The following is a 17763-nucleotide window of genomic DNA, read 5'->3' as shown; positions in this document are numbered from 1 at the left end:
GAATGCAAGACGACATCACCAGGCCTGGCAGTCCACTGATCAGCTGAGAAGATTCATAGATAAGGCTATAAGGAACAGGATTGTCTCGCTGCGGTACAAGTATGATCACAAATATGGTGGTCTGCTTCAGCGTTGGTTTGAGATTACCAATTAGCATAGTTCATATTTTTTCTTTCCATACATAGCATAGATATTTATTCTTTACAAGCTAGAGGCTGAGATATGTATATAACAATTTTTGAAAGATCAATAAATTTTAAATTTCATCAAAAAAAAATTTTACACTTCTTTTGCTAATTAAATAATATTTTGTATCATGTTCATCATCAAATACTCTCTTAAAAATATTATCAAATAATTTTTTACAATTCTCTTTTGGTTAGAACTTAAAAATATGATACAATTTTTTTTGTTTATCATAATATGTAAATACTCTCTTAAAAATTATGTTAGCATCATAAGATGTAATAAGGATAATAAAAAGTTGAGTTGTATCAAGAAATTAAAGGAAAATACCAAGGTAATACTCTTCATGTAAATACTATTGTGTTTTGTAAAAATAATATGTAAAAGCTTAAACCTAAATATAGATGTGAAATATTTGTATCTATTTTTGGTCATGCTTTTTTAACATACAAAATTATCTATTAAAAAAAGAAAGTTAGTTACTTATAAGACAATAATAAGAGTACTTTTAAAATTTTCTTTCACTTAGAAACAATTTTTTTATTGTCTGATGATGTCAAATGTCAAATGAATAATAATACTAGTCATATAAGAATTTGAACATAAAATCATATATAAATTATAAAAAAAATCAGAAATAGTCACATTTTTATGTTTTATATTCGATTGAAGGATATTTATAAATCAGAAATTATAAACTAAATAAAAAATTGATCGATAGTATGAGAGATTATTCGTCCAAATAAAAAACAGTTTTAAGTTTTAAAAAAAAAGTACAAGAAAAAATCGTTTTGCTTGTATGAGATATTATATGCCCAGAGTCTAGAATTCTCCAATCCCCTATATATTAATTGAGTGTCATTTAAAAAGTTATAGCCTTAAGTTTGTACTAATTAAAAAAGATCCGGCTTAGGTGTCACTTAATTACGATATCAATTTTGCCTACTTGACAGCTTAAGAATCAATTGAAAAATGTTGGTCCAAAATCTTATTACTAGAGAATATTATATTAACTCAAAATATAAAAAGTATATATTATTTTCTTAAATAAAAGCTACGGAATTACCTAATATGATTAACATATGTATGGCAATTAATAATTATGAATAATAAAGATTTGATAATAATTTTTGTATCCTTCCTCATTTTTGTTTAATTTAATATTATTAAAAGAAATTAAACAATCACATTAACCATATAATAAAAGAAATTAGATTTTTCCTTATATGTTATATTTTGAATTTTGTAAATGACTTTAAATTACAAAAAAATGTTAAAAATCCCTTTGAAAAGTTTGCAATCAATGGCTTAATTGTTTTTGTTATAACAAGATAAAAATGATCATACAATCGTATTAATATGAATTTTTATTTAATAGATATTCATATTAAATATATATATATTAATATCATTTAAATTAAACTATGTACCATTTAAAAATATATAAATATGTTAATTTTGAAATTTGCATTGAAAGAGTACTGAGACCTTAATATTTTAATTTTGAAATTTTCCTAAAACCGATATGAACCATCATCATTTTTTAAATGGGCCTAAAACAGTTTTAATGATTAACTAAATTTTCCTGTACATAGTAAAATATATTTTGGTTTAAAAATTGTTGCATACCCAAAATCTGTATGAACCATCATTTTCGTTTAAAATTTTGTCACAATAAAAATATAGGATTGGGCAAAAAAACTGAATCCATAAAAACTAAACCAAGGCCGATCCAAAGAATAGTACTGAACTTTAACAAAAATTGGTTAGATTTCTGTATGGATTCAAAATTTTAGTATCTATAGAACCGGATCCGAACCCGATCCAAACCGTAATATTTTTAGGTATCCGAATATATTCGTACAAGATTTATATACTTAAATATATTAATTATTTTAAAATTTAATAACTAAAGGAAAATACAAAATATATAATACGTTTTTAAGTTGTCCAAAATACTTGGAAATATATACAAATAGTTATAAGTACATGTTTACAATAGCTAAAGAATACTTAAAATACCTAAAATACTCAAATTATCTATTGATTTCCTATCCAAATATTTAAGCTAAACCAATTTTATGTTAAGTTTAAGTATTTTGGCATACATTATTCAAAATTATATGTTATATATTATTTTAGTTTTTAGTTTTTGAAAAATTTAAAGTATATATGAACTTTAATTTTTGAAATTTTTTTTAAGTAGGTTATCCGAACCCAAATTTGAACCAAACCTGCAAAGATCCAAACCGAGCCAAATCTTCAAAGATTCGAATCGAACTAAATGTACTCGAATATGTCCACCTCTAATTAAACGTAAAAAAATTATTGATAACAAAATGTTTATATTGTTTATAATACTTAAGTATTTTTTTTTTTAAATCACTCTGCACAGAGTGCGGGTAATTATCTATTGCTATAAGAAAACTGTGGCTTTTAAATAATGTTTGATTCTTGTTTTGTAGAATTTACGAGTGGACTGAACGATATTATCCGGAACATGGAGCATAATATTTTTAAACATTCGAGTGGCAAAGCGTGACATAAGCACTCTAAAATAAGTCGTTGTGGTAGAGATATATATATCGGTACGATTAATGGATCAGGACGTTACCCAAACTTTCACCATGTATTCTCTTCCTCCAATAGAAAAAGAAAAGCACTACAAGAAAACATATTTTGTTACGAGGGTAATATACGTTGTAAATTCATCATAAACGGGGTGTTACGACAAATTAACCTCGAAAAACGTTTCATCGTAAAACGTCTGTCGTTACGGAGGTTTCGTCGTAAATGACTTGTTACGTTTACGACGAAATATATTCCTCGTAAAGCGCAGGGCATCGTTTCGTCGTAAACGAGACGTAATATTTCGTGATAAATTCCACGTAACGGTTTCGATATAAAGCAGATGTAAATACTTTCGTTGTAAAGAACACGTAAACTTTTCGATGTAAAACCCTCGTAAATCTTTCGACGTTAATCGATTCTTATTAATATATATTATAAATTTGAATATTTTTTTAACCTCAAATCTAAATTTGAATTTATTTAAAATTCAGAATTTAAAATAATTTTAATTTTTAAAACGAAATATGAAAATAAAAAACATATTTTAAAAAAGCATTTAGAAGTCATACAATAATATTTAAATTCATAATACAAACCGAAATATAAAAAAAACTACATATCATCGAAGTAGTCGGTGGGGTTACTTGGCTGTTGACGGGTTGGATCGGACCTGGGGATCTCGTACTGGCAACCCAAGAGCGGCTCGTCTTTCACTCAACATTCTCTGCATAACCGGGTTTCCCACGGCCATCACATCTAGCAAATCCTCAAGAGAGTCTAAACGAACCTGCTGGCTATCCATTCGAGCTTTCATCTGAGAAGTCTTTTCATCCCGTCTCGAAGTGTATGACGAAGTTGCCCTTGCAACTTCGTTAACATAGCCTATACCGACTATTCGTCCCTTCTTTTTAGGAGCCACCTATAAAATTAAAACATATATTAATATAGTTTATTATATTGAAATATTAAAATAATGTAAACAAAAATTTTAAATTGTACCTCTTCGAAGATTCTGTCGGCGTCTTCGGTGGACAATGTGACGGATAATCCATCGGGAGACTCCAGGGTTAGTTGCATCTCCCGTTCTTCAATCCGAGAACCAACTGCTAGGAAGAGTTTTTCAGATGCAGGATACACAAAAACTCTGTCGGATGTGGCGTGAGTCATCTTGAATAGGTCAGACAGAGATGGTAAGACTCCCGTCTTCTCGAACTACAAAAAAAAAAATTAAATTAAATATTAAAAATTAAATAAATTGAAAATTTTAAAATAAATATTTAAAACAAAACTTACAGCTTCTAGACGGATTCCTGCATGAGGTTTTTGTCCGGTTCTGTGAAGCATGGTCAAATGACCATCTTTATCCTTCGTTCTTCGAGAAGCCGACCACAAATTGGCCTTTTTGATCGAAGAGGGGTGCTGCCAATAGGCGATGAGGCCATCCCACACATCCTTCGTGAGCTCAGTGAGCTTTCCCTCATACCCGTAGATCTCCCACTTGTCCTTCCAATCAGAGACTGTGTTGCAGAGGCGGATCTTTGCCTTTGCAACGAATTCCGCCTTCACCCTCTCGGTGATTCCCAAAGACCAATGCCACTTTTGCTGAAACACAAAAATTTTGAAGAAATTATAATTAATAATAAATATTTAAAAAATATATATATTTAAATGTGAAAATTTAATTAAATTTAAAAATCTTACCGCAAAACATTTAAACCAAGTGATCTTAACGTGATTTGGTGTCTTGCTCCAGTTCGGATATGCCCAGTCGTAATAACGCTTAATCGTCTTCGAAACGCTCTGGTTAACACGGTTGTTAGCCCCAAACCTGAAAAAAAAACATTATAACCGTTATAAAATAAAAATAATTTAAATTTTAATGTAATAAAAATTAATAACTTACCAATAAGTTCCTCGGGGTCTATCGAGGTCTAAAACATCCAAGCCCTCCCGACCATGCTGGGCAAGCAAATCCTCCACAGTATATCTCGCGAATGGGGCATATGAAGGCACACACAAATCCGGATGAACTGCACCTTCTGGGACAGGCTGAGGTGCAGCCGCTGGAGGAGGAGGTGGAGGCATCTGCGGTGGAGGAGGAGGACTCCAAGCAACTCTCTGGGAAGGCTCAGAGTGAGAAGGCTGAGAGTCTGGAACTGCATCGGAAGACGATGGACCGGAAGAAGATGTACCGGAACCTTCGCCAAACAACTGGACATAACTAGGTGCTGCTAATTTCCTCCTAGGAGCCATCTAAAAAAAAAAAAAATTTAATCAATTGCGACATAATAAAAAAATTATTTCGTTACCTAACTAATCACCTAAACTAGTATTCCTTCACCTAACTAATCATCTAAACTAATTACCTAACTAATCACCTAAACTAATTACCTAACTAATCACCTAAAATAATTACCTATCTAATTAATCACCTAAACTAACTTTAAAAAAAAAAAAAAGAGAGAAGAGAGTTTACCTTATAGGGAGAGCAAAGGAGTTTGGGAGGTGTAAATGAGGTAGCCTCGCTCTCAGCGTCTCATTATATAGATAATGATTCGTCGTAAACGCGACGTAATATTACGACGAATTTACCAGGCCCGCGATTTTCCATTTACGACGAAGTTACCAGGCTCGTGTTTTTCCATTTACGATGAAATTACCAGGTCCGTGTTTTTTGGTTTACGACGAAATTACGTTGAATAGGTTTACCAGGCTTTTCCATTTACGACAAATTTACCAGGTTCGCGTTTTCTCATTTACGACGAATTTACCAGGCCTGTCTTTTTCCATTTACGACGAAATTACCACGCCCGTGTTATTTTTACAAGGATTTTACGACGCTTAACCCTAAACACCGAGATTGAAATCCCTAAACCCCAAAGTCACATATCATCTAACATCATATCTTATTTTTTACTACTTCTTACTCTTTCTCCAACTTAAACCCTAAAATTCCAAATAAATTTTTAAAAACTAAAGATGAAAATTTATATAAAACAACATTTGTTACACATACATTAAGATGGTAAAAAAACAATATTTCTTTAAACATACGTTACAATAAAGAAATACAACATTTGTTACATATATTACATCACTCTAAATCGTTTTCGTTCTCATCAATATTACATCACTCTAAATCGTTTTCGTTCTCATCACTATCATTACAATCATCATCGTCGCTTCTGTCGAACTCGTCTTCACGTGCTTCATCTATCGCATCTTCGGGAATATCTTCATATTGAAAGTTTTGCGGGTCGATCAAAAGGATTTCATCAGTTGGTTGTTCTGGTACCTTAACTTCAGTGATAGCGTCTTCTTCTTGCAAGGGCGGTTCTTCTCCAGCGACAATGCGTCCACGAGGTGTAATTTTGATAACAGCTACCCAGTTTATCCCGGAAGTTCGAAGCCGAGGATAAGAAAGGAAGCTAACTTGCTCGGCTTGTGAAGCTAAAATGAAAGGCTCAAATTTGTTGTATCTTCTCCCATAATTGACATCCACAACACCAAATTTGTTATACCGAATCCCTCAGTTCACAACAGGATCGAACCATTCACATTTGAAGAGGACGCATTTTAGCTTCAATAACCCCGGAAATTCCACTTCAATAATCTCCTGCAATATCCCGTAAAAGTCTGTTTCACCTTTCACACATATTCCGTAGTTACTCGTTGCCCGATGTCTTCCATACTCGTATGTGTGAAAGGTAAATCCTCGTGTGAAATACATAGGTGATGTGGTGACCTTTGCAACTGGACCTTGAACCAATTCGTGAAACCATACGGAATAATATGGATCGTGATAATCAACCTGCAAAAAGCAGATTTTCTTAATTAATATTGAAGTATCAAAACACTTACTTAATTAATGAATATAAGATATATATTACGTACCTGTGATTTTAACCACTTGACAAAGTGCTTATCTTTACGTGTCTCCACATCAGTTGCAGATATTCCTGGTATTGCTTCTTCAACTTGAGATACAAACATGCTGCAAATTAAACAAATAATCAAGTCATACATAATTAACTTAAATTCATATAAGTAACATTCACAAAAATATTTACCTTTCAAAGTAACGGGTCATTGCATCCTCGCAGTTGAGCAGAATATAAGTGTGGGCACTATGTTTATCCTCTTCACATGACCACCATACTTCTTTCGTTTTACCACCAAACCGTCCAATTTCGCAGAAAATGTCAGGAACACCATCAATTGGATATGATGTCGGTACTCCACCATCATCATATCTCCTAGGAACTCTTTTTCTCGTACGAAAAGTTCAAGCAAAGTAGTATGATTTGAAGTTAGATGTTTCGGCTGTCAAACTCCCTGCAACTATTGAACCTTCTACCTTTGCAAGATTTCTTGCTTTCCCCTTCAAATGTTTCATCTGTCGCTCATACGGATACATCCATCCGTTGTGAACAGGTCCACGAAGCAATGCTTCATACGGTCAACTAGATGTTCCATGACGTCAAAAAATGAAGGAGGAAATATCTTCTCGAGGTTGCACAATATGATCGGAATGTTCTAATGAAGTTGTTCGATGACTTCTTCCTTGAACGTACGTGTGTCTAAAAAATGCTCTGATGGCTGTATATTGCAAAAGTAATCAAATTAATAACATTTCATAACTTATGTATATATATTATAAATTTATAATTACCTGCAAGTGCTTCATGGACATTTGTTGGAAGGAGCTCGGCAAAAGCAAATGGAAGCAGTCGTTGCATAAACACATGACAATCATAACTCTTTATTCCGGAGAACTTTTGACCTCTTTCAACACATCTTGACAGATTTGAAACATAACCATCAAAAAACTTAACTTCCGATGCAACCCAGTCAAACAAGGTTGTTTTGGCTTCTGATGACAACCAGAAGATGGGAACAGAAACGTTTCAATTGCTCTTGATATGTAACTCACTTCTTGAGCAAATATCAGGTAAGTCCATCATTGACTTTTTGTTATCTTTTGTCTTCCCAGGGACGTTAAGTAATGTATTCATGATGTTCTCAAAAAAATTCTTCTCAATATGCATGACATCCAGATTGTGGCGTAAGAGAAGATCCTTCCAATAGGGTAGCTCCCAAAATATACTCTTTTTATGTCAATTGTGAGAGACACCATACCCATCAGGCATATTTCCAGGAACATGCCAATTTCCTCCAACCTTAACTGTTTCTTGAGCTCCGTAATAATCAATGTCCGCTACGATCTGCTGGCCGGTGAGATATGGAGGAGGACTGTCTCTGACAATTTTTTTGTGCCGAAATAATGTCTTATTTCTTCTGTACGGATGGGCAAGTGGAAGAAAGCGACGATGACAATCAAACCAACAACTCTTCCTACCATTCTTCAGTTGAAAAGCATCCGTCGATCCAAGACAATACGGACAAGATAATCTTCCATATGTTGTCCAGCCAGACAACATCCCATAAGCAGAGAAATCACTTATCGTCCACAGCAGAACTGCTTGCATCGTAAAATTGTTTTTCAAGGAACAATCGTACGTCCTCACCCCTTCTGACCACAATTGCTTTAGCTATTCTATCAACGGTTGAAGAAAAACATCAAGAGACCGTTTTGGATGCTTCGACCCAGGGATTAATATGGTCAAAAATAGAAATTCTTGTTCCATGCACATATCTGGCGGTAAATTGTACGGCGTAAGAATGTCTGGCCACAAAGAATATTGTCTACCAAACATTCCAAATGGACTAAATCCATCGGTGCATAACCCAAGATAGACATTGCCAATATTTGTAGCAAAATCTGCGTGTTCCATGTTGAAATGTTTCCACGCTCTTGCGTCTGATGGATGTGCAACCTTACCATCTCTCTGGACATGTTCAGCATGCCACCTCATCGACGCAGCAGTCCTCTCAGATTAATATAATCTTTTCAATATGTCTGTAATTGGTAGGTACCACATCCTTTGGTACGGTACCCTATTCCTCCCACGGTCTTGCGGTTTGAATCGTGGTTTTTTGCAGAATCGACACTCTTCTAACTTGTCATCTTCCTTCTAGTAGATCATGCAGTTGTCGATGCAAACATCAATCATCTCCGAAGGTAACCCAAGACTATAAACCAATTTTTGAATCTCATAATGAGATTCAGCAGCACATTGTTTTCTGGCAAATACTCTTTAAACAACTCTGCCCATGCATCCATGCATTCTCAGGTAAATTATGATCCGTTTTAATATTCATCATCCTAGCTGCAAGAGACAATTTAGAGAGACCTTCTCTACAACCAGTGTAGATTGGTTGATTTGCAGCATCTAGCATTTTATAAAACCTTTTTGCATCGAAATTAGGTTCTTCTACATTTCCAGTTCTATCAGCTATTGTTGTAGTTGTTTCTAAAAATGCATCACTAATCATATCTTGAACCATATCATGATCTACCATCTGCTCATCTTGATGATAATTATATTCATTATGCACATGATTCGGTTCTTCATTATGATGAGCATCCTCAAAATTATTATTACTACTACTATCTTTATTTCCCCCATAACTCTCTCCATGTTGATACCAAATGTAGTACTGTGGTGTAAATCTTCTGTTTACTAAATGATTCCATACAGTTTCACTACGTGCAAATTTTGAATTCTAGCATTTTCGAAATGGGCAGAACATCTTACCGCTTTCATGCGTGATCGGTGTACAGCCCGCCTGGTGCATAAATGTCTCTAGCCCGTTCAGAAATGCGTTCGTCACCCTCCCGTTAGAATCTTTGTGCAAATACATCCAACTTCGTAACTCGTAAATACTACCGCCACCGACCATTTTTTCTTAGATTTTTTTTTGAAAATTTTTTTTTGCTGATTTTTTTTTTCCGTTTGTGTGTTGTGAGGAAGAGAGTTGTGTGTTGTGAGGAAGAGAGTTGTGAGAAATGACATATATATAGAGAAATTTTCGAGTTGGGTAGTTGAAATATAACAACGATTTTACAAGGAATGTTTTACATGGATTTTACATGGTTTTAACATAATATTTACAACGACATTATAACGAATTTAGGTAAGTTAAAGCACATTGAATACACGTTTTCACCTAAATATAACGGTAACATGATTCGTTGTAATGTCGATGTAACGTTTACGACTATTTTTGCTTTCCACGTACTTTCGTCGTAAACTTACATGGACTTTACGACGAAACAGTTTTGTCGTAAAGTTCCATGGAGTTTACGATAAATTTTGGTCTCGTCGTAATTGCGTTGTAAACACCTTACAAATTTACGAGGAAATAGTTTCGTCTTAAATCTTCTTTGTTACTGCTACGTTTTCTTGTAGTGAAGGCACTGCTTTAAAGCATCTTCTTCTTTTTTGAAACTTTGCTTTAAAAAATATTTCTACATAATTGTGTAGTAAATGCACACACTTTAAGTCAAGATGTTTGCACGCCACTCAATACGGTTGAACACATTTATCTGGAACCGACGAATCAAACATAATCGAAACGAAAAACAAGATTCGATTCAGATTTTTATCTTATCAATTATCCGAATGGATCCTAAATTTTAAAACTGAAAAATCAAAACCGAACCGAAATCGAATAGATACCTGAATTTCTATAATATGTATATAGTTTACATACTTCTAAATATTAACTTTATTTAGTTTTCAAATGATCAAATAATTTGAAAATTTCATTTATAAACCAAAATATCCCAAAAATGAATTCCATAATACATTTTTCAAATATTTAAAATTATCCAAATTTTTATCAAAAACCTGAAATATCTAATATTTAATTCAAAAATCCGAATTTCTACTTTTTAATCCGATTTGACAAAAAACTAGAACAAAAATTGAACCAAATGATATCCAAAATTAACTTGGATATTAGCCGGTTCCTAACTTTGTTATCCGAACGAACCGAAAATTGAAATAATGAATTGAAACCAAACATAATTTTCTAAATACTGCAAAAATCCTAAACCTATAGAACCGAAAAAAAAAAACCGAACCAAATGCCCATAAATCCCAAAAATCTAAGAAAGTCAATACTAAAAGGTGAATATTTGTTTTTAATAATTAAAATGTTGGTGAAAATGGCAAGAGATCTCATTTTTGATATTTGTATGTATGATATGGAAACACATCAAAATGAGTTGACTAAATCTAAAGCGTACATATGGAAAGCATATATTGCATGTTGACCAAGTTAAAATAAATTGATTATTTGAGTATGTTAACATCCCTTACGACGTATATATATATATATATATATATATATCAGCCTCGTGAATCACAAAGTTAACATCATATTCATCTCTTCTCATCTCTCACAAAGAAAACAAAAACATGAAGTTCTTCGTTTCAGTTGCATTGTTCTTTCTCTTCTTAAACTGTTTCGCTACCGCGCAAACTCTTATTCAAGATTCTTGCAAAACAGCTGCAAAAGACCCTACTCTCAATTATGATTTTTGCGTCCAGTCTCTTGAACAAGATCCACAGAGCAAAACCGCAACTACTCTAAAAGGATTGGTCTTAGCATCAACTACTAACGCTGAGTCCAAAACAACTAATGTGAAAGGGATAGTTGAGACTATTCTCAAGAACAAAACGTATCCACCGGGTTCTGAATCTGCGTTAAGCACTTGCGTAGAGCTTTATGACGATGCTAATAATTCTTTAAATGAAGCTTTGATGAACGTTAAATCCGGCGATTACAAAAGTGCTAATATAGATCTGAGTGCTGCTTTGGATGCACCGGGCACTTGCGAAGATGGTTTCAAAGAGACGCACGAGAAATCTCCCGTTACGAACGAAAACAATGATTTGTTTCAGAAGATTGTGATTCCTTTAGTTTTTACAAATATGCTCTGATGAAATTACCATAACTTCTTGTATTATGTGATATGAATTTTCCTTTATCTAATAATAAATAATAGCAAAGGAACATTATTTTATTGGAAATTTTTGCTACTATTTGAAATTATAAAACACTAAAATAGTATTTGCAAAACCACAGAATTTTAAAATTCTTTATGTATCTTATCACAATTTTAGACTTAACATCGTTGACAAATCGATGAGTTGACGGTTTTCAACATATCACTGTCATTGTCAATGGTGATATTTTCTGAAAGTCATCATCCTCATTAGTGATATGTCATAAATCATTATTATCAACGATGATATGTGAGAAAAATTTTAAAATATTTTTTTCTGTAACTATTTCAGTATTCAATCTTTTTTTTTTACTTATTGAAAAATTGTTTGAATATTTTTATTTATTTTCTAATTTTCAATTTTTTTTTGTTTTTTTAAACTTTTATTTAATTTTCTATAGTGTCTGTATTTTTATTTTTATTTTAATAATTAAATATTTATTTTTAAAAATGCACAACATTACTTTTTTTACGAGTAGTACTGATCATTTTTTTTTGCCTGATGAATAAATAATGAGATTGAAGGTTTTTCGTGATACAGATGTTGACTAAATCTGACGTGTATATATGGAAAGCTATTGTTACCTGTTGACCAAGTTCAGATAAATTTTTATAATTTGAGAAATAATCCTTTAAAGTGAATATATTATGATTTTTTAAAAATTTAAATCGAGTTCTTAATTTGGAATAGTATATTCTTATTAAAAATGAAATATTCTTTTTATGATAAATTCATTACAAACAAGAAAACAGGAAATAATGACATATAAGAAAGGAGAATATATACTCTTACATCAGATATATATATATATATATATATAACAGCTTCGTGAATCACAAAGTTAACATCATAGTCATCTCTTCTCATCTCTCACAAAGAGAACAAAAGCATGGAATTCTTCGTTTCAGTTGTAATGTTTTTTCTCCTCTTAAACTGTTTCGCTGCTGCGCAAATCTTGATTCGAGATTCTTGCAAAACAGCTGCAGCAAAAGACCCTAATCTCAAATATGATTTTTGAGAAAATCAATATTAAAAGGTATTTTTTTTGTTTTTTAATAACTGTAGAAGAGATCTCATTTTTGTTATTTTATGTATGATATGGAAAGCTAAGAGCACATGCAGTGGAAGAGTAACTCATGAGACTGACATTTATAATAATAATAAATTAATAAAGCAAGAGAGAGAGCGTCAAATGGGAAGAAACGCTTGGTCACACATAGACTTTGCCAAGTTTATCAGAGATTTATGCCACATGTTACTTTACGAATGGTTATGTACATATTATTGGTTTTAATTTAATTACACAATAAAACTCATCAGGTACTCCACTAAGAAATTGAACCAATAATGATGCTCTGAGAGTTGACTAAATCTGACGACGTGTATATATGGAAAACTACTATTACATATTGACCATGTTCAGAAAAATTGACAATTTGAGAAATAATCCAAGTGAATATATTATAGTTTTTAAAAATGTAAACATAGTTCTTAATATGAAATAGTATCTTCTTATTAAAACTGAAATGTTCTTTTTATCATAAGTTTATAACACACAAGAAAACAGGAAACAATGACATATACCCTTACGTCAGATATATATATCAGCCGCGCAAACCTTGATTCGAGATTCCTGCAAAACAGCTGCAGCAAAAGACCCTAATCTCAAGTATGATTTTTGCGTCCAATCACTAGTCTATCAGGATTGGTCCTAGCACCAACGAATAACGCTGCGTCCAAAACAATTAACGTGAAAGGGATAGTTGAGACTATTCTCAAAAGCAAAAAGTATGCATCGAGTACTGAACCCGCGTTACGCACTTGCGTAAAGCTTTATGACAATGCATATGGTTCTTTAAAAGAAGCTTTGATGAACGTTAAATCTAGTAATTACAAAAGTGCTAATATGCATCTGAGTGCTGCTTTGGATGAACCTGGCATTTGTCAAAATGGTTTCAAAGAGAAGCACGCGAAATCTCCTGTTACAAACGAGAACAATGTTTCGTTTCAGAAGATTTTGATTCCTTTAGCTTTTACCAATATGCTCTGATGAAATTACCATAAGTTCTTGCATTATGTAATGTGGATTTTCGTTTACCTAATAATAAATTTAAGAGCAAAGGAAAATTATTCCATTGGAAATATTTGTTATTATTTGAATTTTTTTTTCAAAAAAACCCTAAAAATAATATCCGTAAAAAAACAAAAATTTAAATACTCCATAAGTGATTTCATTATCTACATCTATAAAATTATGTTTTCGTTCCCATCTTTTTTTCATTGATATGAGTTAAGTTTTTTTTTAAATTCTTCTATGAATTCGGTGAATTACATAAGTGTCAATTTAAAAAAAAATAGACATCTGTAAAAATAGTTTCACTCCAGATACATATCTAAGAATCAAAATTTTGAAAAAAAATCACTGGAAAACTATATTAACAAATTAGTGTTCAAATCAAATATATCAAGCTGTTATAGGATATAAGTGCAGACTCGAAATATAAATGTATGTCAAGTATATATTCATCAGCTCGGTCTGAAAATCATCTAATTCAAGAACAACAAAACAAATTATTTATTTGAGCAGTTCAGGTAATATCTGAATCCGAACGAGTAAACCCGAATGGATATCCGAAGAAAACCAAACATAAGTTTACTTAACCCTATATTTCTAGTTTACTTCTCTCATTTTATTCAAATTATTTATATTAATAATGATTATTGCTCAAAATGAGATAATATACATATAATTATGGACAAAATCATTTGCTTCTCACTTAAAAATTTAAAATACATATCAAGCTCTTGTTTCTTGCATTAACAAAAGTTACATCTAAATTTTCAAAACAACAACTAAATTTGTGTCGTTCTAATCGATTAAAAGTTTAGTCTTTTAAAAATTAGAAAACCAGTTAAGTTAAAATATAGTTTAAATACAAAAACTTAAACAATGAATAATTTATTTATTTTTTCTTCAAAATTTAAATATCCAAACCCAACCCAAAATATCTGAACCCGAACATAAAATACCCGAACCCGACTCGAAATATAAAAATACTCGAATAGGTTCTATAACTTTATACTGAAATACCGAATATGAACCCGAACGTGTATCCAAACGCCTATCCCTACGATATATGATCATTTGTATTTTGCTTGAATAAAAAAAGTTAAACCATTGATCATAAAATTTTCAATGTGAGACTTTTACCATTTTTAGTAATTTATAGTCGTTTTAAAAAATTCAAAATATAACATATAAGAAAAAATCTAATTTTTTTATTTTATGATTAATGTGATTGTTTATTTTTGTAATAGTATAAAATTAAACAGAAAAGAGAGTTGTTAGAAAAATTGTTATCAAATATGTATTATTCGTAATCATTATTTGTCATATATATATATTAACTATATTAGGTAATTCATAGCTTTTATTTAAGGAAATAAAAAAAAATTTGTACACTACTAATTAATTTGATAGTTAGTTTAATAAAAAGCATAAGATATGTTTATATAGACCAACTTATTTTTCTAACAATTCTAAAAATCATTCTCGTGAGGACAAGTGGCTACAAAAATATGTTGTAATGCTCCATGATTAATATATAAGGGATACGCATGATGATGTGATCATCAGTTTTTTTTTTTTTTTATGTTCCACTCTCTCGGCAAATGGAACTTCTCTGTGTTCTACTTTCACTTTGGAGCAAATCACGTTTTGTCGATAAAAACTGAGAGGCTATAATACATTCGTGTCACATGCTCTTCGTTTAGGGAGTAATGATGTTCCACTACTGGAGATTAACATTGAGCATATGACTGTCAAGTTAGACGTGACGTGTCACGTGGTGGAATATAGTGGTTTGAGTTTTCATAAATTGGACTGGACAAGATTAATAGTTCAGCCTCAGAACATGGATCTAAAAATGCTTCAGGAAAACACTTCTCATGAGGTTCCCCTACAGCCTTTTCCTTTCTCAGTTGTTATATTTTGGTGCATATTTTTTCAATTCAATCTTCACAGGTCATTTCTCTCATGTTTTGCTTCTAACTGGAAAATTCTCTGCACTAGATGTTTCATTCTTCCTCGGTGTACCTCTGTTCCAGCGAGCAACCTTAACAAATTCATGACTTATCCAAAGACCTTAGGTTACTATAGCCCTTTGTTCAATAGTATTACTACAATAGCTTTGCACACATTATAGGTTTGAATTCCAATCCCATTTAGTTTTGAGTGTGGAAGTGATACGTAGACAGCAAGCAAGCCATCCGAAAAACCACACATAACTGTCACAGCTTAAAACATGAAGACTTGGTAGCGAATCAAAAGTTCTCCCAAACTAAAACAAGATAGACATTTGAAATGAAAGACACAAAATAGAGAGATGAGATGAGAGCATGACTACTCGCTGCTGATGTTGCTGCCAGGAGGTGAGACACGCACTTTGAGAACACCAAACTCAGCATCCCAAGCGATGTCGTGGCTCAAAGGTGGAACTCCAGGAGCACAAAAGCTAGAACCCTTGACGGCTCCCATGAAGATACGGCAACTCTCATCGTGCTCACACACCTCCTTGTTCTCACCATAGAACTTGACTTCGTTCTCATTGGGAAGCACCAGCATATCATCACCACAAACGCCTGGCAGATTCAATGAAAAGAGATGGCCTCCATCAGATTTTACAGTAATGTATAAGCAAAACTCCAAAAGGTGTGATCTTTTTTACTTTTGAGAGAGAGAGGAGGGGTTCGAACCTGTGTTGGGAGGGAGAAAGAGAGTACACTTGTTGTCATGGTCTTTGACTTTGACCCTAGACACAATCATCCTCAAGACTCCATCTTTCATCTTCGCATCCACCCCGGTTATCTCGCAGCAGTCACACCCTAAACAGGCTGTCCCGGAGTACCCAAGGGCGTTTTTCTTGTCGCTGAGAGTTTCTTCACCAGACCCATCTCGGGAATTTCGTCGAGCACCTTGTAGGCACTCTCCACATCGTTCTTCTTACACAAAGCTTTCACGAGGAGATTACAAGTGAAGATGTTGGGAGTGATTACAAAAGACTCCTTGTTGTTCTAAACATGGACTGTACCATATCGAATCTCCCGTTCGAGATCAATCTCACACGTTTTGGAATTATAGAGATGAGAGAGAGGAGGAGACTTCTGTGTCTGACGCGTGTTTCATAAGCGCTGGTTCTTCCTCCTCCTAATTAAGCAAAGCTGCTTCGTTTAAAAGGCAATTTTCTTTTTTTTTTTAATCAAAATTAATTTAAGCAACCCAGTTAAACAATCCCGATAATCATGATCTTATGTCGCTTACCCTTTGTGTAAATGTTTTTTTAAACCGAGTGAAAACTTTAAAAAAGCTCTTTATCTATAGTAAAACGCTCATGAGCTGTCACTTTTTCTATTCTCCCTCTCTCTTTTTAGTTTCACACTAGGTAATAATCTGCGCCTTGCGGAATGTGATTATTAGTTTCGTTATTTCTTAATATGGAGACATTAATCTGTTTAATTTGGATATCATTCGGTTTTAGGTTGTTTTATTTTTATTTTTAATCTCCTAAAATATAACTATCATTTTAAATCAATATTTATTTGGTTTGTTCGGTTAAAATGTTTGATTTTTTTCCTGTGATAATCAAAAATTACTATTATTTGTTTGTTTTCAAGTTATGAATCTTAGATAGTCGTGATGTCGAACCAATGGTTTCATATTATAGTTTCTAAACGAATAATAGTTAAAAAAGAAAAAAAAATTATTATGACAAATCATTTTACTACAATTTGGTCAATAGTGAAAGAAGTATTAAGAAAAATAATATTTTAACTTCCAAAAAAATTAGATATTTCAATTGTGGTAAATACTTAGTTATAAGGTGCTCACGTCAATGTGCACATGTATGTGTATGTAAAATTATATAAAGATGGTTGATAAATATATAAAGATACTGTTAATTAATATTAAATGACATCTTTTGAAAATAATGCATGAAAAATAAAAATTTTAAAATGAAATTATTTAAAAACAAAAATATTGTAAAATTTATATAAACTATAATATATAACTTATATATAATTCTTTAAA

At 32.3% G+C, this 17763-nt stretch overlaps 3 protein-coding genes across 6 annotated transcripts; 1 reads left to right on the top strand and 2 right to left on the bottom strand.

Annotated features, from left to right (window-relative positions):
* Nucleotides 1-379: 379 nt before the first annotated feature.
* On the bottom strand, nt 380-10766 carry LOC103853868. 4 transcript variants are annotated; one of them, XM_033285544.1, is made up of 7 exons: nt 6828-10766; nt 6652-6751; nt 4661-6568; nt 4459-4585; nt 4051-4359; nt 3757-3969; nt 380-3676 (listed from the first exon to the last, which is right to left on the bottom strand). In XM_033285544.1, exons 3-7 carry the CDS (start codon nt 5008-5010, stop codon nt 3398-3400), a joined length of 1278 nt encoding a protein of 425 aa, XP_033141435.1. In that variant the 5' UTR covers nt 5011-6568; nt 6652-6751; nt 6828-10766; the 3' UTR covers nt 380-3397. The 4 variants fall into 4 exon arrangements, with proteins under 4 accessions (XP_033141435.1, XP_033141433.1, XP_033141434.1 ...); XM_033285542.1 differs by having other exon boundaries at nt 4661-5010; nt 5234-10766; XM_033285543.1 differs by having other exon boundaries at nt 4661-6751.
* A 247-nt stretch (nt 10767-11013) lies between these two features.
* On the top strand, nt 11014-11692 carry LOC103853755 (pectinesterase inhibitor 12). Its single transcript, XM_009130667.2, has one exon. The coding sequence runs from the start codon at nt 11085-11087 to the stop codon at nt 11607-11609; it is 525 nt and encodes a 174-aa protein (XP_009128915.1). The 5' UTR covers nt 11014-11084; the 3' UTR covers nt 11610-11692.
* Nucleotides 11693-15312: 3620 nt separating this feature from the next.
* LOC103853756 lies at nt 15313-17418 on the bottom strand. Its single transcript, XM_009130668.3, has 2 exons — nt 16431-17418; nt 15313-16316 (listed from the first exon to the last, which is right to left on the bottom strand). Exons 1-2 carry the CDS (start codon nt 16519-16521, stop codon nt 16078-16080), a joined length of 330 nt encoding a protein of 109 aa, XP_009128916.1. The 5' UTR covers nt 16522-17418; the 3' UTR covers nt 15313-16077.
* Nucleotides 17419-17763: the final 345 nt, after the last annotated feature.

The sequence above is a fragment of the Brassica rapa genome, chromosome A02 (genome assembly GCF_000309985.2).
Source record: "Brassica rapa cultivar Chiifu-401-42 chromosome A02, CAAS_Brap_v3.01, whole genome shotgun sequence".
Classification (NCBI taxonomy): Eukaryota; Viridiplantae; Streptophyta; class Magnoliopsida; order Brassicales; family Brassicaceae; genus Brassica; species Brassica rapa.
Note: the sequence above shows the minus strand (reverse complement) of the source record. Positions and strands in the feature narration are given on the sequence as shown.

Coding starts and splice junctions, on each gene's coding strand:
- LOC103853756 (XM_009130668.3), bottom strand. CDS start 16,521: ATGAAAGATGGAGTCTTGAGGATGATTGTGTCTAGGGTCAAAGTCAAA. Junction 16,317..16,430: donor CTTTCTCCCTCCCAACACAG/GTTCGAACCCCT, acceptor TGAATCTGCCAG/GCGTTTGTGGTGATGATATG.
- LOC103853755 (XM_009130667.2), top strand. CDS start 11,085: ATGAAGTTCTTCGTTTCAGTTGCATTGTTCTTTCTCTTCTTAAACTGT.
- LOC103853868 (XM_033285542.1), bottom strand. CDS start 5,010: ATGGCTCCTAGGAGGAAATTAGCAGCACCTAGTTATGTCCAGTTGTTT. Junction 4,360..4,458: donor CTTGGTTTAAATGTTTTGCG/GTAAGATTTTTA, acceptor TTTGTGTTTCAG/CAAAAGTGGCATTGGTCTTT. Junction 3,677..3,756: donor CCGACAGAATCTTCGAAGAG/GTACAATTTAAA, acceptor TTAATTTTATAG/GTGGCTCCTAAAAAGAAGGG.